This window comes from Thalia democratica, chromosome 6 (assembly GCF_965202585.1).
Source record: "Thalia democratica chromosome 6, ktThaDemo2.hap1.1, whole genome shotgun sequence".
Lineage (NCBI taxonomy): Eukaryota > Metazoa > Chordata > Thaliacea > Salpida > Salpidae > Thalia > Thalia democratica.
The window spans coordinates 13,122,450-13,143,180 of NC_139170.1; the positions used below are offsets into that span (position 1 = coordinate 13,122,450).

Sequence of the window (20,731 nt, forward strand, 5' to 3'; positions counted from 1 at the left end):
GGTACTGTTAATTTTTGTACGTTTTGAAATGAATATAACTTTAGATAGATTTAGGCTGTATTACTTTGTATTTTGTTAACTGTTACTAAATTAACTTTTTATTAAATCATGTCTGATTCTATGATATCGAAATAGTATGTACTACTATTTTCGAGTTTAACAACCTGTAGATTTAATAAACTATATATTTGAATAAAATAAGTGAAATTTTAGTTGTGTTTTTCTAACAATTTTTTTCTGTTTTATGATTACGTTTTAATAAATGCAACGTATTTTTTTCGGTCACAGTCATTGAAACAAACTCAGAGATCACTTTAGGAATTTTTTTTACTATTTAAAGATTGAAGAAAGATTTTGTATCACTTTTAGTTTAAACAAAAAAAAAGATCGTTTAAATGAACTAAAGCGCCTTATGTTAACATCAAATCTTTCAAAAAGCTATTACAAGAATTTTGTTTTTATTTTTTGAATAAGCAGATTAAAAATGTTTTAATAAACGAAAGATCTCTTTCTAAGCGTTATGTTTAAAGAACTGAGACAGTTTTTTACAATGGTTTTTTAACGAAACTTTGTTATTAAAGCTACTACTACAATTTGTCAGATTTTTCTCTAAAAAAAGATGCAGAAAAACAATAAATTATGAAAAAATAAATTCTATTTAGAACTAATACAAAGCAAAAGTTATCAGGGTTCGGCAGCCTTTTAAATCTAACAGATTAAAGCACATTATATCTTTGCCATTTTGCAAATTTTTAGCTTGTTTTCAATTGTTATTTGAATTCGTTTTCTTTTCTTTGCTGTCGTATCCATTTTTTAAACCAGGTAAAGTTCACAGTTTCAAAAGTATCTATCTTACTTGCTAAATCATAAAAGCTTCCAAATAAACAAAAGAAACATATATTGTTTACTGAGCCCGAAAACAAATAATGAATTATAACATTAAATTTGAAAGAAATATTAGAAAGATGACGCGTAAATTGCTTTTTCATTTATATAAATTATGTTATGCATGTTTTTATAGTAAATTATTGATTTTTGCTGAATAAAATAAATCTACTTCTCGACTAAAGCCGGCCGAACAAAAAAAAAACACTGTACTATAAAAATATAATAAAATAAGCAATGAAAACGAACTAGTAAAAGTTAATTGTTTATTTAAGAGCCTAATTGTAAGTTTTTACAACAATTCGTTTAATCTATTGCTTTAAACAAGTAAATTTTTGGCTGGAAAGTCCCTCACATCCGCAGTTGCCGATCTCTTCGCTACATAATTTCTGGCAAATGGTAACTAATGAAAGGGCGTTGTAGAACAGTTTAGTTTTTAAATTAATTACAAAATCTCGTACTATATAATTTTCGGAGTTATGCTTTTACAACTAAATTCAGGTGGGTTCAATGTATTCTTATTCGTATTAGTTAATTATAAGTTTGAACAAGTATTTACAATTATACTAGAATTCAAAACAAATTATTTTCGTATTAAATTGTTCGTATTGTATAAATTTTCTAATAAGTTTGTATCGTTTTTATTCTATTCTAAACAGATGTAAAATAATATAGCTCGATTGCTAAAATAAAACCTTTTTTTTAATTCAACAATTTTTTCTAATTTGTTAAAACGTCTTGAAATAACCGTTATTTTTTGTCATAACACTTAAAATACCTATTAAGTTTTTCTTTTTTTTTTCTTTTTCAAGTTGATTATATTTTTCCTTAACAAGTAAACTAATTAATTCTAATACCCTAGGTTAGTCCTAATAAAAAAATAGTTTTTAGATTTATAAAATCGTAGCTAGTAAAACTTTTTGAGTTTGTTATTGTATAAGTTCTTGTAACAAATTATAAATTGAACCGTAACTTATAAAAAGGTCGTAAAATAGGACGATATTATCAAGTTTAAAACACTAGGTTTTGTAACTGTGTTTCTAAATGGCTTCTGACCTCTGCATTATCGCTATAAATCGATTTTTGTACGTTTAGTATATTTAATTTTTAACTTTTACTAAAACTAATTGAAACAGATCTGAGGTCAGTTTAAGACTTAACTAAGATAAGTATACTATGTCGTTTAATTACTTCCCAAGCTATACTAAAAAACTTATCTAAATCTTAATGCTTGAGTAGTTTTAACGTTAAGTCCTATATAAAACATACAATGATTACTTTTGAGCAGTTTAATAATAAAAAAAGTTAAAAAGTTTTTATTCTTTGAAGTTGAAGCGATCTTGTTCTTCATAGTGACCATCTGCAAAATAAAGTTTATCAAATTCCTTATTTAAAAAGACGAGATACTTTTTAAATAAGGTACTTGATATCTAACTTTGTTAGGTCGGTATGAAAAAAACCTTAAAACGTTTTTATATCTTAGTATAAAGAATGTTTACCTAACAAGTACGGAAGGTACATGAGTGAACTGATGGTGGACAGAAGTTCCATTTGCACATGAGTCTGAACGATGGACAGGTGAACTTGGCGTTACATTTGAAGCAGCAGCAGTAGTGCATGATCAATCTTGGCTCGTAGTAGTGGTGGAAGTAATCGAACTTTTCAATAATCTTCTTCACTTTAGTGTCAACGCATTCGTGGTAGTGAGTTCTCAGGTTGAGAACAAGTTGGTTTGGGTTTTCACCGAAAACGCTGGAGAAGAACTTGTCAAAAGCAACCAAGTGGCAATGGGCACGCTTTAGATTTTGAATGTATATTTAGTTTGTGTTTACCAAGTATGATAGTCTATAAACTTCATTATATATTAAAAATATATTTTTTGTAAGTTTTTTAATGAGAAAATTTTATTAATCATTTTAAAGTTCTAGGAGTCTATTCGTGCACTATTTTTTGAACAAAATAGTCGATACTATAAACTACATAAAAAAAAAAATACTGCCTATAAAATAACTTTTTTTAAATCTGAAAAATGTCGTTATCAATAAAAAAATAAATAGAGATATTTGAAAGCTATTGTAAATTCAAACTAACGTGGGTCAAAGTCTTGATGATGGCAGCACGTTGATGGACACGTTTGTTGTAGAGTCCCTTGATGTAAGCGTCGATCTTTGACTGTCTGCCGGACATGCACTGGTGGAAGTTGGCTTTCACTTTGTGGATCATCTGGTCAGCATGAGTTTTCCATTGCAAGATGCGAACGTGAACTCTTTCGTGGACGCACTCGATTTGGTGGAGCATTTTATGTTGATGGAGGTCGATCCATTCCTTGGCTTGAGCCCTCAACAAATTGTGGAAGTTTTCAATTTCAGCTTGAGTCGGTGGGCATCTGAAATTGATAAATTTTTTCTATGCAACTAGTATACTATGATCCATTACTATAATCATAATATTAGAGACGGGACTGTTAAGTAGCTTTTAAACTCATAATTTTAAGCTTTTTTCGTTTAGTGTTTCATACAAAATTAGTTAGACAAAACAAAACTTGCTATTTTACCTAACTTCTATTCTAACACATAAAATCATGATTTAAAGTTCATATTTTTTTATAAAAACAGAGTAATTATATTTTTACTTTACTTTTGTGTTGGATCAAACTTGTTTCATAACCGTTCTCTAACAAAACTTTTCTATATTTAGTTGTTCGATAGATCTTCTTTTATAAACTTTAGTTTCTTAAACACAAAAAAAAAGTTATAAACATACCCGTTGTATCCCTTTGGCATCTTGCAAACAATAAGTTCTTCAAGACCAGTGATAGCAAAATGGCACCATTCTTCAACTTGCTTCTTCCATGATCTGTATTTGTATGCGAGCTCTTGAGTGTATACGTTGCATTTTCTGTGAATTTCTTCTTCGTATTTCTCAGAATGGAACTCGCCACCGGATTCTTGTTCCTCTGTAATTACATTTTCGCTTTAAAATTGTTATTTTTACATTTTTACATATTTAAAGAGTTAACATTAATGATAAAGTTTAAAAATAAAAACTTTATTAAATTAGTAAAAAAAATATTTTTTCCTTTTTTTCTTTTAAAAAACAAGCACTACAATTTAACTTACTCTTCGAACAAGTTTTAAGAGTTTTGTATGCACATCCGTTCCATTCAGCTGAGAAAGCTCCAACACTACTGAGGTTAAACTTGCATTTTGGTGCAACTGGAAGATCACCGCTAAAAAGAAAAAGTATTTATGACGTTTTGAAAAGTAAAATAAATACTTATTTTATTAAACTGATCTTACCATTTTGATTGTTTTCTTACAATGCTGTAGCAACCGTTTCTGAAGTAACAGACATAAGTACATCTGTAATCTTTTTCAACCATTTGTGCTGCTTGCATCACTTTAGTGTAGAAACCTTGGACCAAAGTCTGATCGTATCTGACCATTTCTTCTTCCCATTGCTTAATTGCATCTTCAAATTCGGAAGGCATATCTTTGCCTTCTATAAATTTTTACACAGCTTAGTAAAACACATAGATTTTTTTTTGATACACCTACTTAAAGCTGTTTGTTAGTCGGAAAAGCTACGTATAATATTCTAGTTTAGACTAATAGTTTTTCATGTTGTAGATTTAATTAGCTAAAACTTATACAAAATATTATATAAATATAAAATTCACTAACTGTAGATAGTAGCAAAGATGTGTCTGACGTAAGTAATTTTTCTAGAACGAAGTTTATCAAGTTTTTCATGGTAAACGTTGACGTAATGATGGGCACGTTCACCCATTTTACCATGAATGCCACCGATTTGGTGTTGACGCTTTTGAAGACATCCTTTTAACCTAATTTAGTTGATTCGTGTTTGATTTTATGTTTTCTACAATTGTTCATGTTGTTTTTTAAATTTTTTTTTGTGTTTTCGAGTGCTTAGCTTAAAATGTAGTAGTTTGATATTTGTATATCATCTTATGTGATGACTAAAGTTTTAACTTTAACTTTTTCAATGAATTTTCTGTTTCTATACTTAAAATTAATCTGCTTCTTTGCAAGCAAATCACATACTAAAAATAAACGTTTTTTTCAAAAAAATTATGCTTTATATTATTTTACTTACTGGTCAACAAGATGACAATGGTATTGCTCAATCTTTTGCATAATTTGATGAACATTTCCGTTGTAGCGAGCAATACCCTGTTGTTTGTAACCTTCAAGCTCGTCGGAGTATTGTTTCAATCTACCTTCAAGTTCGGAGTATGCGCAGTTGGTAGCATGTTGGTAGTAATCTCTGAAGGTGCACACGTATTGGTGGTTCAAGTCCATGAGCATCTTGATCCATTGTTCTTGTCCTTGCATCAACTCACCGTAGATCTGTTGTCTGACATGGGCGAGTCTCTGTTCGATCTCACTGATTCTTCCGGCGGCGTTTTCCTCTGTTACAAAAAAAAAACTTGAGTTATTTATTTGCTTATATTATTATTATTTTTACTTTCAGTTTTAATTTTTTTAAATAAAGATAAAGATGAGTTTTATGTGATTGAAAATTAAAAATAAAGTTAAGGTAAATGGTTGACAATTTTTACTTAAGTATGTAATATATCTATATGTTTTTTTTTCCAGTTTTTAAACGGAAATTTATACGAAAATATTAAATTTCATTAATTCATAAATTTTAGTGAACTTTTTTAAGTAGTTAAGATAATTTTGTTTTAGTTTTACTAAACACTTACCGGCTTCACAGCCTTTTGGTACGAAACATTTTGGGAATTCACAAAGTATGCCTCTATAGAAGTGACCCTGACACCAAGCTTGGTTGAAGTTGACTTTGTAGCTGTAGTAGCTTTGATGTGGCACAACACAGAAGTTCTGATTGCACCAGTAATCGTAATCTGGGATGTTAAATACTGCAGCTTGGGAAGCCTGAAAAGTGTAGAATAAATATTAATGCTGTTTATTTTACATTAATGTTTCGGCAAGAATAAATAAAACTTAGATTCTTGGTTAATTGAGCTTATTAGACACATCATTAAGTAAAAATTAGTGATAGAATCTTTTATGAATGGAATACATCTTTAATCACGTTTAAATTTTGAACTAGCAATAAATTTTATATTTTTCTGTGTTATGTTAAATGTTAGCTTTACAAATTATTTGTACCCATCATAAGTTATTATGCTTTTAAAATTCTGAAAAACAGTATATGATAAATTTTAAACTTACTACAATGCATGCTAAGAAGACAGCGACTATCTTCATACTTTTGATTGTCTGTATTATTATAATCAAACAAGCAATAGATGTCAAATATCGGGTCCTCTGTACTTTTATACTTCATTGTAAAAACAAAACTTTATTAAACAAACAAATTTGTACAATTACACTTTCAATAAAATAAACAACACTTAGTGTAAAGTGTTTGAGTAGTACTCGAAAATACTTGAAAATGAAAGTTTTGTTTTATTTTTTAACGAACCCGTATTTAGAAATTTTAAGCTCAAGTTTTGCTTGTTAAAATTAATATTTACAGATTGTTTTTTATAAAGAATTTAAATTAAACTTATTTTTTTACTTAGTCGATTATAGTAATCATAAAAGCTTAACTTTTTTTTTATCTATATATTTAAGTAACTTTAAATGATTCCAGGCTTAAACAGGTCCTTAATCTTTAAATTTTATTAGGTTAGACACTTTTTATAATTTTACAAATATACAATACCCAATCAACTCGTAGAAAGTTTATTGCACAATCATTTCCGTTTAGCTTTTACAACAAACCACGGAACCGGAAACACATCCGATTCGTTTCACTGACAATAAAAACTTTTGGCCAGACAGTATAGTTTGAATATTTTCAAATTTTGATTATAGTGAAAGGTGTTTTAATTAACCTAAAACAGATATATTTAATGATTATTACTTAAACTGATTAAGCATTGAAGTAAAACTGTGTATGAAAATAATATAGCTATAAACATTATACTTTTAATTTATAAGTTATGTACTTATTTTTCACTACCTTTTCTAACAAAAAATTTAGCAACTTTTTTTTATTTACATAAAATAAAAAATTTAATATTATTTATATATAATTTTTGATTATCAAAAAAACATTTTTTGTCTAATTAATTTCCTGATAAAATTATTTTCTATAATTAATTATAATTATTAATTAATACCTAGCTTTCCTACTCTCTTAAATTGTATAAAGCAGGTCTATATTACAAATCACAAATAACTTGGTTACGTGACAATTTGAATTCGTACAATTCAAATTCTTTAAAATAAATGTTAAAGAAGTCATACCTCAAATAGTTATATGTATTTAGAAACAATGGTTATAGACCTAATTAAAAAGATTATGATAGTAATTCATTAAATTGAGAAAATTTATATTCAAAATTATTATTTTTAATAATATGTAACTGTGTTTGAAAACTATCAAAATCATTAAAGTTTTGCAAACAGATAAAAAAAAAAGGTTGTATGTAATAAATAGAACTACATAAAAATTATTATTTTTATCAATTGTATAGTACTTTTTGAGTTGTAACCCTTTACAAAAATTTTTAAGAATTTCAATAGTCCGAATTTTAATAGTTATTGTTTAAAAAGTCGTGCACCCCAAGAACTGAATTAAAAAAAAAAAATTGAAATTAATAGTGTAATTTTTTCACATATATAGATTATCCTGAATATGAGTTTGAAGTTTCGTTAGTAAGCCTAACAAAGTACTAAATTGTTTGATTTTTATAACAACTGTAAGGTGTAACAAGTTTTGTAAATAAAAAGGTCAAAAACTGGTTCCCGTCCCTAAGCAAGAGGACGTTGAAGCTTTGAAAAATGTTCTCGATCACAGTTTTCCGCAACAATACGGGGACTACAACTACTACATCACAGTTGTCTACAACATATTTTTCTACCTTCATGGTTATCTCTAACCCTTACACTTGGTACCTGTTATTGTTCTTTAGGATAACTATGATGTGATAGCTGTAGACTACGAGTGTTGTGGACAACTACTATCGAGCATCTACTTCGAAGCGTAAATGTCATTTTGGTTGGTGACAGGAGCCAGTAATTGACTTTTATCTTTGTGAAACGCTTTCGCCTCAAAATTTATCATGGTAACTACTAGCGTAGTTGGGTCGCTTTTCACTGTTGGGTTTAACTTTTTTATATTTATTTTAATTTTTTTTATTGACATTTTCTCATTTTCTGTGCATTTTTTCAATTTTTTTTTGTTTTTCCCTGTTTTTAAATACTAATGTTACCCCTATCCCTTTCCCTTAATCAGTTTTTTTCTTTTTTTGAAATTATTCTTTTAACTATCACTGTTAATTCTAACCCTTAGCATTGGTCAGTGATTTTTTTTTCAACTTTTTTGATATTATCTAACTATGACTATTATCCTTAACCCATTCCTTTAGTCAGTAAGCGGTCATTCTGCTGTGCAAAACTGTCACTGGTGCAAAATTTACGCGCAAAACTCTGCTGTGCAATCTAAATAAATTTTAAATTAATGTAAAAGCTTTTTTATTTTTGATGCGTCACATATCTTAACGCTACTTACAACTTGTCCGCTAAAAAATACTTTTAGCTTTACTTTTCTTTTCATGTTTTAGAGTATAAGTGTTTATCGCTTTATTTTTGCCATTTAGTATTGCTTCGGTGCTTAGATAGCTTTAGTAATAAGTAAATGCAGCAACCAGCACACGTTTCCGTTTTAGTGGTTTACTAAAAACCATTTACAATACTCAAAACTTAGGTTGAAAAACACAAACTATAATAATTTGTCGAAAGTTTTTATTGTCAGTAAAAACGAATCGGATGTGTTTCCGGTTTCGTGGTTTGTTGTAAAAGCCATTCGGAAAACTCGCAAAATATTTTCTACGTGTTTATGTGGCACTGTCTTTTTCATAAAATTAAGTTATCGACTTTTAATTAAAGTTCTAAACTTAAAAAAACTAGAACAAAGAAAGTAAAAATAAGATTTTAATTAAAGTACTAAGATAAAATTGATAGTTAAAAAAAAGTTACTAACTTATAATTTTATTTTCGATCTTTTGTACCGTGTGTTTAATAGTTTTATACTGTAGCAACTATAAATTAAAATTGTAAAACGATTTTATTTTTTAAGTTTATAAGACAGTTTTTGAAACAAAATTATTTTACTACAAAACTTAAATACATTTTTTTTTGCTTTGGTTTAGTTTATAAAAGTACTTGCAAAATTCATTTATTCATTCATAACAACATTATGCAAATGAGGTTAAGTGATAATACAACAGTATATTTATAACATCTTAACCTATATCCCAAACCATTAGTACTCAAAATTTGTAAACTTTACCCTCAACCCTAACCCACCTTAACCAAATTTAAAAAAATAGAAAACAAATAAAGTTTGTTAATTAAAACAAAAAAAAAGTTAACCAATTAGAAGCGTCTTAAATGTGAAGCTGAGGCAATAAAAAACGACAATTTAACGTTTTAATTTTCAAATTTACAATATACACGAGTTAAAGAAAAGTTTTACTAAAAGATAGTAGTTTTACATTACTTTGAAACTATAGTTTTATTATATAACAGTTTGTTACTAACTTTTATTTATAGTTCTTTCCTTAAGCTTTTTTGATATGCTTGTCTGTAAACTATGAGTTTGATGTGTTTTATAACATAAAATAAATTTATACTTTACAAGAGCTGAACTTTTGCAACTGCAGTTATCTATATTATTTTTTATGTGTTCAAGTCAAAAGAATTCTTATAGAGGTATTAAAAAAAAGGCTTCCAGTTTAAACCTGTTGATAAATTGAACAGTTTTTTTTTAAAACTATTGCATTTTTAAGTAAGTAATAATATTCTGTATTTATTATTGAAATTATGAAATTAGAATGTTGTCCATAAGAAAGTACTTTATTTTGGACTGCTATAACTTAAAACTTTGCAATTTTGTATTCAAAATAAAAATTGACGTTTCAGAGACATAGATTATAATAATAAGTACAAATATAATTTTTTTATTTTTTATTCTTTATTGGTTTTAGACACTATGCATCTAATTTTACAAAAAGATTTGGATAAACATAGCTGCTTGGGACAACATTGTTGGACAATAAGTTGTTTTTAAAGTTATAGAAAAACAGAGACAAATAAGAAATAATAATTTTTTTAATGGTTTTCGGTAAAGTTTACATGAATATTTTATGTAAGCTGAACACAAAAACTTAAGATAAAATTACTTACTTAAAAATTTATGCAAATTAAACATAAACAAGTATTTTTATTTAATGCTAAAAATACTTTTGAATATAATATATTACATAAATATTAATTACTTAATTGTATCATAGAATTTACATACAATTGTTTGGTTAAACAAATTACTTTTTTTTTAATAAAAAAACTAAGTAAGTTGAAATCTAATTATATTATAAAATTTAAACAAGAAATTTAGGTAGATAACTCTGATTATGTTGAAAGTTTTTGATTGAAATATTTCTCAATTTATAAACTTATTAAAAGCAAACTTTATAAATTTAAAAATTACTGTATTTTAAGTAAACTTTAAATATGTTTACCATAACTATAAGTTTAAAAAATAAAAGCTAGACTTAAAGACTCTAAATGTTAATTGGCTAGAAAATAAAAAAATACCTCGTTTTTACAAGTATTTTCGAGTACTACTCAAACACTCAGCACTAAGTATTGTTTTTTATTGAAAGTTATTTTAAAATGAACTTGTTTATTTATTAAAATTTTATTTGTATAGTACAGTATAAAAGTTCAGAGGAACTGACATTTGACATCTATTGCTTGTTTGATTATTATAATACAGACAATCAAAAGTATGAAGATAGTCGCTGTCTTCTTAGCATGCATTGTTGTAAGTTTAAAACTTACCATATAAAGTTTTGCTGCCTTGTAAAGGCATAACAATTTAGTACTAGTAAAACCAATTCTTAATGCTATCATTTAATTTAAGATTAATAAAACTTAAATTTCATCTAAACTAAAACTTAGAATTACTTAAAGTTGTATTCTTCTAGTCAAATTTTTTTTAGTATCACCACTTTTTATTTAGCAAAAAGTATAGTTGCTTCAATAAACTAAATATGTAAGCTTTATCTATAACAGATTCTGCTGCCTTATAATCATTGTCTAACAAGATATTTTTTATCTATTTTCATCTTTTCAGGCATCCCATGCTGCAGTATTTAACATCCCAGATTACGATTACTGGTGCAATCAGAACTTCTGTGTTGTGCCACATCAAAGCTACTACAGCTACAAAGTCAACTTCAACCAAGCTTGGTGTCAGGGTCACTTCTACAGAGGCATCCTTTGCGAATTCCCAAAATGTTTCGTACCAAAAGGCTGTGAAGCTGGTTAGAATTTACAAAAATTTCTGTTGAAAAGCTAAAATTCTGTTTAAATGCTAAAAAATCACATAGATAAATCACATGCATAAGTGAAAAGTGTCAACTTTTTTGTTTGTTTTTTTAATTTTTTAATGCACTACTTATAACCAAATTTAACATTAATAACAACACTAGCAAGTGAACAACCTGAAGACTTTTTTCACACAGAGGAAAACGCTGCTGGAAGAATCAGTGAGATCGAACAGAGACTCGCCCATGTCAGACAACAGATCTACGGTGAGTTGATGCAAGGACAAGAACAATGGATCAAGATGCTCATGGACTTGAACCACCAATACGTGTGCACCTTCAGAGATTACTACCAACATGCTACCAACTGCGCATACTCCGAACTTGAAGGTAGATTGAAACAATACTCCGACGAGCTTGAAGGTTACAAACAACAGGGTATTGCTCGCTACAACGGAAATGTTCATCAAATTATGCAAAAGATTGAGCAATACCATTGTCATCTTGTTGATCAGTTAGTAAAATAATATTTAGGATTCTAAGCTTAACTTCCCCAAAAAAAAGGTTTGCCATTTTTAATATGTGATTCGCTTGCAAAAGTATAAAAACAGAATATTTATTTGGAAAGTGAACGTTAAAATTTTAGTGATCACATAAAAACGATATACAAATATAAAACTACTACATCTTAAGCTAGGCACTCTAGAAACAAATAATAAGATTTAAAAAAACAATATGAACAATTGTTGAAAACATAAAATCAAACACGAATAAACAAAATCAGGTTAAAAAGTTGTCTTCAAAAGCGTCAACACCAAATTGGTGGCATTCACGGTAAAATGGGTGAACGTGCCCAACATTATGTCAACGTTTACCATGAAAAACTCGACAAACTTCGTACAAGAAAAGTTACTTACGTCAGACACATTTTTGCTACTATCTACAGTTAGTGGATTTAATTGTTATACAAAAAAATAAAAAACTTAAGCAAATTTGAATTTACTTCTTGAAACTCTTGTTCATCATTTAAACATTAAATTTATAGTAAAAATATTTAATTTTATATAAAAGTATGTACAAGAGTTTCATCAAAATGGAAATTAATTTTTATAGTTTTAATTAAACTAAAATAATAAGTCATTAAAGAAAAATAATTTAACTATAACTATTAGTATGTATATGGATTGTTTTAAAAGTGACTTTAATTGATTAGCTAATCGTGTAAATATTTTTAGAAGGCAAAGATATGCCTACTGAATTTGAAGATGCAGTTAAGCAATGGGAAGAAGAAATGGTCAGATACGATCAGACTTTGGTCCAAGGTTTCTACACTAAAGTGATGCAAGCAGCACAAGTGGTTGAAAAAGATTACAGATGTACTTATGTGTGTTACTTCAGAAACGGTTGCTACAGCATTGTAAGAAAACAATCAAAATGGTAAGATCATTTTAAAAAAATTAGTATTTATTTTGCTTTTCAATACGTCATAATTACTTTTTCTTTTTAGCGGTGATCTTCCAGTTGCACCAAAATGCAAGTTTAACCTCAGTAGTGTTGGAGCTTTCTCAGCTGAATGGAACGGATGTGCTTACAAATCTCTTAAAACTTGTTCAAAGAGTTAGTTACATCGTATTGCTTATTCTTAGAAAATAAGTTCTAAATGAATTATCACCGTTATATATTCTCTAGCTAAAATAAACCTTTTATTTAAAGATTATCATAAAGTTTATTTATAAACGGTAGAAAAGTTATATAACAATTATTAAAAACTTGAATGTTTTTGCAGAGGAACAAGAATCCGGTGGCGAGTTCCATTCTGAGAAATACGAAGAAGAAATTCACAGAAAATGCAACGTATACACTCAAGAGCTCGCATACAAATACAGATCATGGAAGAAGCAAGTTGAAGAATGGTGTCATTTTGCTATCACTGGTCTTGAAGAACTTATTGTTTGCAAGATGCCAAAGGGATACAACGGGTATGTTTATTGTTTAACTTTATTAGATATTTGATAAGTTAAAACATACCTATTAATAATAAAAATATGTTCTTTAACTAAATGTTTTGCGACGACTTTGATCAAATACTAAATATAATGATAGGTAAATTTACATTTGAACATAAAAATATTCAAATTAAAATTTACAAACTTTTGTTACCTAGTAAGTAAAGTATTTTTATTTAGTTTGTTTTGTTTGGAAAACTTTATTTAAAGGTCTAACTTTGAGTGTACACTTACTTATAAATAGGAATTTAGAAGCTCCTTTGGAACTTTTTATTTTATTTTTTTTGTAATAGAAAAAAAGGGAATATTAATTTGTTTTAGAGATCTAAAAGATATGTTACTAATTTCAGATGCCCACCGACTCAAGCTGAAATTGAAAACTTCCACAATTTGTTGAGAGCTCAAGCCAAGGAATGGATCGACCTCCATCAACATAAAATGCTCCACCAAATCGAGTGCGTCCACGAAAGAGTTCACGTTCGCATCTTGCAATGGAAAACTCATGCTGACCAGATGATCCACAAAGTGAAAGCCAACTTCCACCAGTGCATGTCCGGCAGACAGTCAAAGATCGACGCTTACATCAAGGGACTCTACAACAAACGCATCCATCAACGTGCTTCCATCATCAAGACTTTGACCCACGTTAGTTTGAGTTTATGAGTTTGAAGCTTACATAAATTGCTACTTTTTTTTTTGTTTTAATTACAACGATTTTTGAATTATATCACTTTGAAATCAGTTCCTGGTATTTCCTAGGTTGTTAAAAAAATATTTACAGTATTAATTTAAGTATACTCCATGAACTGTATAGAAATTAATGCAATTTTTAAAGTACTAGACTTGTAAAGCGTAAAATAGAAAAATCCTTAAATGTAAGTTTGAAGAGTCGGTATAAAATACCAGACTCTTTAAACCTGAATAAAATATACATTAAACTTTTACAAACTTCCAACCTAAAATGTGAAATACAAACCATATGTATTTGTAAACTAAAGTCAATTATCTATATTTCTTCTTTACAGCGTGCCCATTGCCACTTGGTCGCATTTGACAAGTTCTTCTCCAGCGTTTTCGGTGAAAACCCAAACCAACTCGTACTCAACCTGAGAACTCATTACCACGAATGCGTTGACACTAAAGTGAAGAAAATTATTGAAAAGTTCGATTACTTCCACCACTACTACGAGCCAAGATTGATCATGCACTACTGCTGCTGCTTCAAATGTAACGCCAAGTTCACCTGTCCATCGTTCAGACTCATGTGCAAATGGAACTTCTGTCCACCATCAGTTCATTCATGTACCTTCCGTACTTGTTAGGTAAGTATTCTTTATATTATTTTAATATTTTTTAATAAGTAGTTATTAATATGACAACGAATTAAAGTGTTTTCTAAAATCTTAATCATTTATAATAGTTTTTAAGATTCTAAATACATATGTTAGTTTTGTATCAATATAGTTAATTTCTTGTAGTTAGGTTAAAGATTGATTAATTATTATAAAACCTTAAAAACTGAAAAAAACCATAGTTTTATTATTTATTTACCACGTATAAATTACTTTTAGAAATAGGTTCTGTTTTTATTATTACAATGATTTTTTTTCAGGTTTTAGCTCAAGCGAAAAAGTATGTGTCAAACTTATCAATAAAGTATATTGTTATGTAATTTTTACTCATCAATAAACTATAAAACTATTATTATAAAAAAAAATGTTTTGTGTTGTGTTAATCACTAAACTAAGTTTTAGCAGCAACTAATTTTAAAGAACTATATAAATTTTTAAAGAATTAAAAAAATCCTATTTAATTTATTTTAAGGTAAACTATAACTATGTTATAAAGTAAGTTAAACCACTAATGTTGTTTATTGAGTTTTATCAACCAGTTAACTTAAACGTGAATTTTATTTAAAATGCCGTATACATCAAGCATAATGTATAAACAACTTAAATGCAAACTATAGCAGTAAAATAACTAAGTTTAAATCAAACTTAACCGTTTACAGTTTGTTTTCATTAAAGTGTTAAAACGATTACAACTAGTAATAGGTCTCCAAAAATATACATTCTTAAAAGGTATTCTTTAAAGCTTTTTACATACACTAAAAACTTATAATTATTCGTATGTTATATTTGTTCGAAAAAATTACTTGAAGTCTATTGATTGAGTTTTTATACTTAAGTTTAATTTTACATAATATGTAAATTTAATTAAATTTTTCTTAAGTAAAAACTAAGCAGTTCATCATTTCTTTTAATTTAAAAATAATTGGTTTTTGATCAGTTCTTATAGATAGATAGCAAAAAAACTTCCTAAATTTAAATAAATAACTATTTAAAAACATGTAAATATGAACTATAAAAGAATTACAAATAGAAAAATAGCTCAAACTAATTAATGTTTAATCAATTGTTTTAGATATCTTAGAACAGTATAATATTTAGACTTAAAAAAAACTAAAAAAAATATTAGTTGTTAAATTAATAAGTTGATATACTTGATTCATTTTTAAAAAACAAGTATATTTAGTTAAGTTTTTCTAAAAAAGGATGAAAGGTCGACTATAAAAATTAGTTCGAGAAACCCTGATATAGAGCATACTTTTTATAATACGTTTAAATTTTATCCTTTTAAGGATATTACATTTTCGAAACAATTTTCTTAATGAAATTGAATACTTGTTCGTTTAAAAGAGTTTTAATAATTTTAATATCTATTTTACTTAAGTTTTCAACATAGTAACATGTCATAAAACTTTAATAGTGACTAAGATAATGTTTTTATCGTGTAATTATATCACTTTTTGCAAAGAAACAAGCATTAAACCGTTGGTTTGAAAGTTATTTACAACAAGTTTCACTTAAAATATCTTTTAGACGTTTTAAATTATTTTAGAAAAATTAGTCGAAACGAATAGATTTTTCGGTGAAAATTCAATAGTCGTATATTTAAATTTTAGGTATTAAGTAAATTAAATTTTTAAAGTTTATACTTTTTACATTAAAATGAGAAATTATTAAAACTAACGTACCGAAAAAAGAAGTTTTCTTATGTTTCTTTAGTTTTAATATAAAATATAAAATATAAACAAACATCTGTTAATTAGAACATTTCTTTTTTTCTAAAGGTCTAAAGCAATAAAAGACGAGTATAAAATATTTTTGTGAGAAAATGACAAAGTAATTATTACGGCTTTTTTGTTAGCTGAACAAATAAGATAAGATTTAATGTTCCCATGATTTTTTGCTCGTTTAAATTTGCCCATCAAACAAAAACGAGTTCAAATAAAAGATAGGTTTTTAAAAACAAATTTTATTTCATTTTAGCGATTCTAACTATGTATTTTTTGTTTTGATAAGTTTTCATAAATGTTATCACTGTTGCTACGTGATTGCCTATATTTTCTGTAAATTTTCATTAGAATAACAGGCTAAATTTTTTTTATTATAATAATTTTATTGTTTTCTCTATTAGAAAAAAAGAAAAATTATTATCTTTACAACACTTTGACAGCTTAAACGAGTTTTAGTTATTAGATAATTCTTAGTCTTAATTTATTTACTAGAGTTATCATATTTTCAAATAATTTTTAGTTTTTATAAAGTAATATACTAATGTCAGTAGATTTGATTGTTCGAAAAGTTTAATATTAATATCTAATAATTAATATACTCCAGCTTTTTAGTGGACGTAACATAAATAATTCTCTAATAACTTCATATTTAAAACGATTTTGTGTGAAAAAGTTCGAAAGTTTACAACAAAAACTGCTTTTTACTCCTGGAAATTTGTTTTACAACGGAAACCTTCTTTTTTAATACTGTTTACAATAAACACGAGTAAAGTACATAATGGTATTACTTTTGGGCTAATTGCTTAACGGAAGCTAGAATTTACCATGTCAAATTTTCAAAGCGTTTAGAGCCAATATTTTTGTTCACCTTTTAAGCTCTCTTTTATCAGAACGTTTAAGTGTTCAAGTTTACTTTGGTTAATATCAATGGATCTAAAACACATTCAAATTTATAAAACTGAAAGTATCTATAACAGAATCTAAAGTTTTACTAAATTGTATAAGATTTTGTAGTTTTATTTGTCAAAATTATCTACTGATGTTAAATCGATTATAAAATGTTTGCTTAAATATTTAGAATATAAGAAAAACGGAAAATAAGTTTTATATGGTTTTTAATTTATTAACTATTTTTCGGATTACATGACATATAACACATGTTTTTGTATACATATGGTTTACATTACAACGTACTTATCTCAAACAACGTTTTATCAAAAAATTAATAAATTAAAATATCTCAAATTTAGTCTACTTAATTCAAGCATCTTACAAATTAGTTTTTCTAAATAAATAAAAATTTTAGAACCAATTAAACAAATTAAAATTAATAAATTGAACCAATTATTATTATTATTATTGAAGTTTATTGTCAAACCTTTTTTTAGTTAAAATATTATAGAATTTATAAAATAAAACATTTCAAATTATTCAAACTGTTAAATTAAAACTGTTTCACACATCTTAATAAAATATTATGAAACGAGTTGATTTAAAAACATAAAGATAAACTAGTACTTGTAACGGTTGTGAAAAAAGTTACAAATAAAATAAAGCATACCTGAATAAGTTTTTAACACCTGATCACAAAATATATATCTACAAAATACTTTCAAAACTTATAAAATTTTAACTATTTAAAACCTTATTTCAAAAGGTAAATAGTAACTGCAAATTTCAATGCTTTTTTTTAATGTTTGTTTTTTATACTTTATCTGTGTGATAAAAAGCTGTAAATAAAAACTCTAATTGTTTTTAGAAACTAAGTGTTATTTGAAAAGTTTTTTTAAGGTTTTAAGTAAAACATTTTTGTTACAACAGTTGTGTATTTTGATTTCATCACAGTTAAGCATAAAAGGTCAAACTTTGACCAAATTTTAATAATTAAAGCTTAAATGTTACACCACAGTTGTTTTGACTAAAACCATTTTAAACTGTATAAAAGCTAAAACAACTTCAGCAGAAAATTACTCTCTTAATTTTTTACTTACAGATCAATTTTCTATTGATTTAATACAAATAGTATGCATTTAGGCTTTATTGAAACCAACAACTAAAGTTGTCAAACAAAAAGAGTTATTGTTACTGTAAATATAATTTATTTTATTCATTAGCTAAGTATAACGTTGTTTCAAGAAAGAATTCTGAAACTAATAGTTTTTTTACACATATAGTTAAGATTTTATTATATCAAACTTTTGTTGCACTTTGTAGTCTCTATAAATTTTGTTAAGAAACCGTTAAGATTTTTATTTATTATCTAACATATTAGGAATTTTTTTTTTTTTCTAAGTTTAACTAAAGTTCAAATTACTTTTTATCAATATTAATTTTGCTCAGTAACACTTACAAAATCTACTTAAAATGTGTTTTTATGTAAAAAATAAGTCTTTATAGATTTTTAATTAAAGTGTTTAGTAGTCAATAACATAGAAACAGTTAATGTACAAATAAAAGCTTTATTTTCAACTGTGTTTGAAATCAAAAGTTTTTTTCTGTTATTTTTTGTTTAAAACAATTGAAAAGATATAAAAAGCTTTTGAAATTTATTTTATATACAATTTAACCTCATTAAATTTTATTTTTATAAACTAGGTAGTAATTGTTTTGAGTTTATTTTAATACCATTTTTGTGCTGTTAAAGTATAAACAAAACCTTATAGTTAAGCATAATTGGTATTACTAGAAAATTTAAAATAGACTTAATGTAGACAAACTAAGGTAATCGTTTTAAAATAATTAGACAGTTTTTATATCAAAAGTAAATAGAAATATTTTATTGCACAAAATTTTTCAATGCCATTTAGTATATAAATTTTCTAACTATTTGTTTACATTAAATAATTACAAAAGTTATTTAAGTTTATTTTTATTTAAAAAAAACCCTACTCTAAAAAATTATGAATAATTTTTTTTGCTGGAAAGGATAAAGAAAGCATACTACTAAAAAATTAGTGTTTAACGACTTGGTACATTATGATCATGTTTGAATTTTAAAAACCAAAAAAAAAACAAGTTAAAATTTTTATTTTGTTTATATTTATAAGATTTTATAAAAAGCTTGTTTATTGTCAATAGGTCTTTTTTTAAGTTTTGATGAAAAAGTTCATATTTGTCAGTTTAGGTCTAAAAAACTATAGAAATGGTGTTTTCTTAATTGGTAAAAAACTATTATAGTAAATTTATAAGCTTATTGTCTATTTTAACTTATTCTTATCTTTTTTTAGAATAACTACAAAAATTCTTTGTTATTTTTTCAAATACTTGCAAAATTTACTGTAAAAAAATCTTTTATACATTTTCTCAAGTTTAATCTATATTTGGATTTTAAACTATTTGGATTTTACTAGTTTCTTAAGAACTAAAACTGTAATGTGTTACTTTTTCAAGAAAGAATTTAAAACTACTTATAATATGTAACATAAAAAAGCTTTTTTGGTAGCTAATACTTTTGATATTGTCTCTCTTTTAAAACCTAATCTTTAAAGCTTATTCATAGTTAAAATTTTACATAAAAAGCATTATTTCAAAAATACAGAAAGTATGTGTAAAATAGATAAAAGATAATCTAAATAGTATAATTCCTTGATTATAATTTTTTTTATTTTGTTTTACTTTAAGTTAAAAAAAAAACTTTAGACCTTTAAAAAAACTTATTTTTACAAATATATAAAAGTCTTAAACTGTTATCAAAACAAAACTTGTTATTACTACATAACATAGCTTTATCAAAATAGTTTTATACATTAGTTTTTTTTTGAAATGACTTTCTATTTTTTGTGAAATGATTGTTTAGAAAACTTTTATGTAGACTAATTTGTTTAAAAAAACTTTTTGTTTATATTTTTTGATTACCATATTAGGGCGTTGAAACTTCAAGAAATTTTAATTAATTTATATTTAGCTTGTTGTTTAACATTATAGCATTGGTTGTAAAAAAAATGATTTTAGAGTTCAAACAAATGCTTTGTTAACAAAAGAGTTTTTAAGTTTTATTGATTACTTTTAAAAACGTCTTTTGAGAAACTTTATCACATTTTCTATTTAAAAAACTTAGGTGCACTACAACATTTACTTTTGATATAACTTTAATTTTATTTCTTTAAAACATAAATGTTTATTTGTTGTTAACTAGAAAAAAAACAACTACTTTTTTCAAACTTAAAGTAAAATGTTTTTTGAACTATTCGAGTTTTTTTTTTTTTTTTTAATAATAGCTCAGTTTATTCGGTTGATTTTAAATTTATTTTCAACAATATCTGCAAAAACAAAGAGCAGTAAAAAAGAAAAATAGAGTTGAAACTTTTAACGTTCATATTTTTTGACATAGTGCCAAAAATTCAAAAGTCTTAAAGTGTTTAAATTGTTTTT

The 20,731-nt window shown here is 26.1% G+C and overlaps 2 protein-coding genes across 2 annotated transcripts; one reads left to right on the top strand and one right to left on the bottom strand.

Moving 5' to 3' along the window:
• Positions 1-2,159: 2,159 nt before the first annotated feature.
• Positions 2,160-6,206, bottom strand: LOC145839455 (uncharacterized). Its single transcript, XM_082947025.1, has 10 exons — positions 6,105-6,206; positions 5,615-5,804; positions 5,002-5,317; positions 4,569-4,729; positions 4,185-4,386; positions 4,005-4,114; positions 3,649-3,841; positions 2,977-3,271; positions 2,385-2,681; positions 2,160-2,245 (listed from the first exon to the last, which is right to left on the bottom strand). The coding sequence occupies exons 1-9, from the start codon at positions 6,138-6,140 to the stop codon at positions 2,385-2,387; spliced, it is 1,800 nt and encodes a 599-aa protein (XP_082803151.1). The 5' UTR covers positions 6,141-6,206; the 3' UTR covers positions 2,160-2,245.
• Positions 6,207-10,673: 4,467 nt separating this feature from the next.
• Positions 10,674-14,985, top strand: LOC145839499 (uncharacterized). The gene is made up of 10 exons (XM_082947092.1): positions 10,674-10,770; positions 11,083-11,272; positions 11,474-11,789; positions 12,060-12,220; positions 12,511-12,712; positions 12,783-12,892; positions 13,062-13,254; positions 13,632-13,926; positions 14,307-14,603; positions 14,894-14,985. Exons 1-9 carry the CDS (start codon positions 10,735-10,737, stop codon positions 14,601-14,603), a joined length of 1,800 nt encoding a protein of 599 aa, XP_082803218.1. The 5' UTR covers positions 10,674-10,734; the 3' UTR covers positions 14,894-14,985.
• The last annotated feature ends 5,746 nt before the right edge of the window (positions 14,986-20,731 follow it).

Excerpts from the sequence above, each read along its gene's own strand:
- LOC145839455 (XM_082947025.1), bottom strand. The coding sequence starts at position 6,140 with ATGAAGATAGTCGCTGTCTTCTTAGCATGCATTGTA. Across the intron at positions 5,805-6,104 it reads TCTTCTTAGCATGCATTGTA|GCTTCCCAAGCTGCAGTATT; the intron begins GTAAGTTTAAAA and ends TACACTTTTCAG. Across the intron at positions 3,272-3,648 it reads ATGCCAAAGGGATACAACGG|ATGCCCACCGACTCAAGCTG; the intron begins GTATGTTTATAA and ends TATCAATTTCAG.
- LOC145839499 (XM_082947092.1), top strand. The coding sequence starts at position 10,735 with ATGAAGATAGTCGCTGTCTTCTTAGCATGCATTGTT. Across the intron at positions 10,771-11,082 it reads TCTTCTTAGCATGCATTGTT|GCATCCCATGCTGCAGTATT; the intron begins GTAAGTTTAAAA and ends TCATCTTTTCAG. Across the intron at positions 12,221-12,510 it reads CATTTTTGCTACTATCTACA|AAGGCAAAGATATGCCTACT; the intron begins GTTAGTGGATTT and ends AAATATTTTTAG.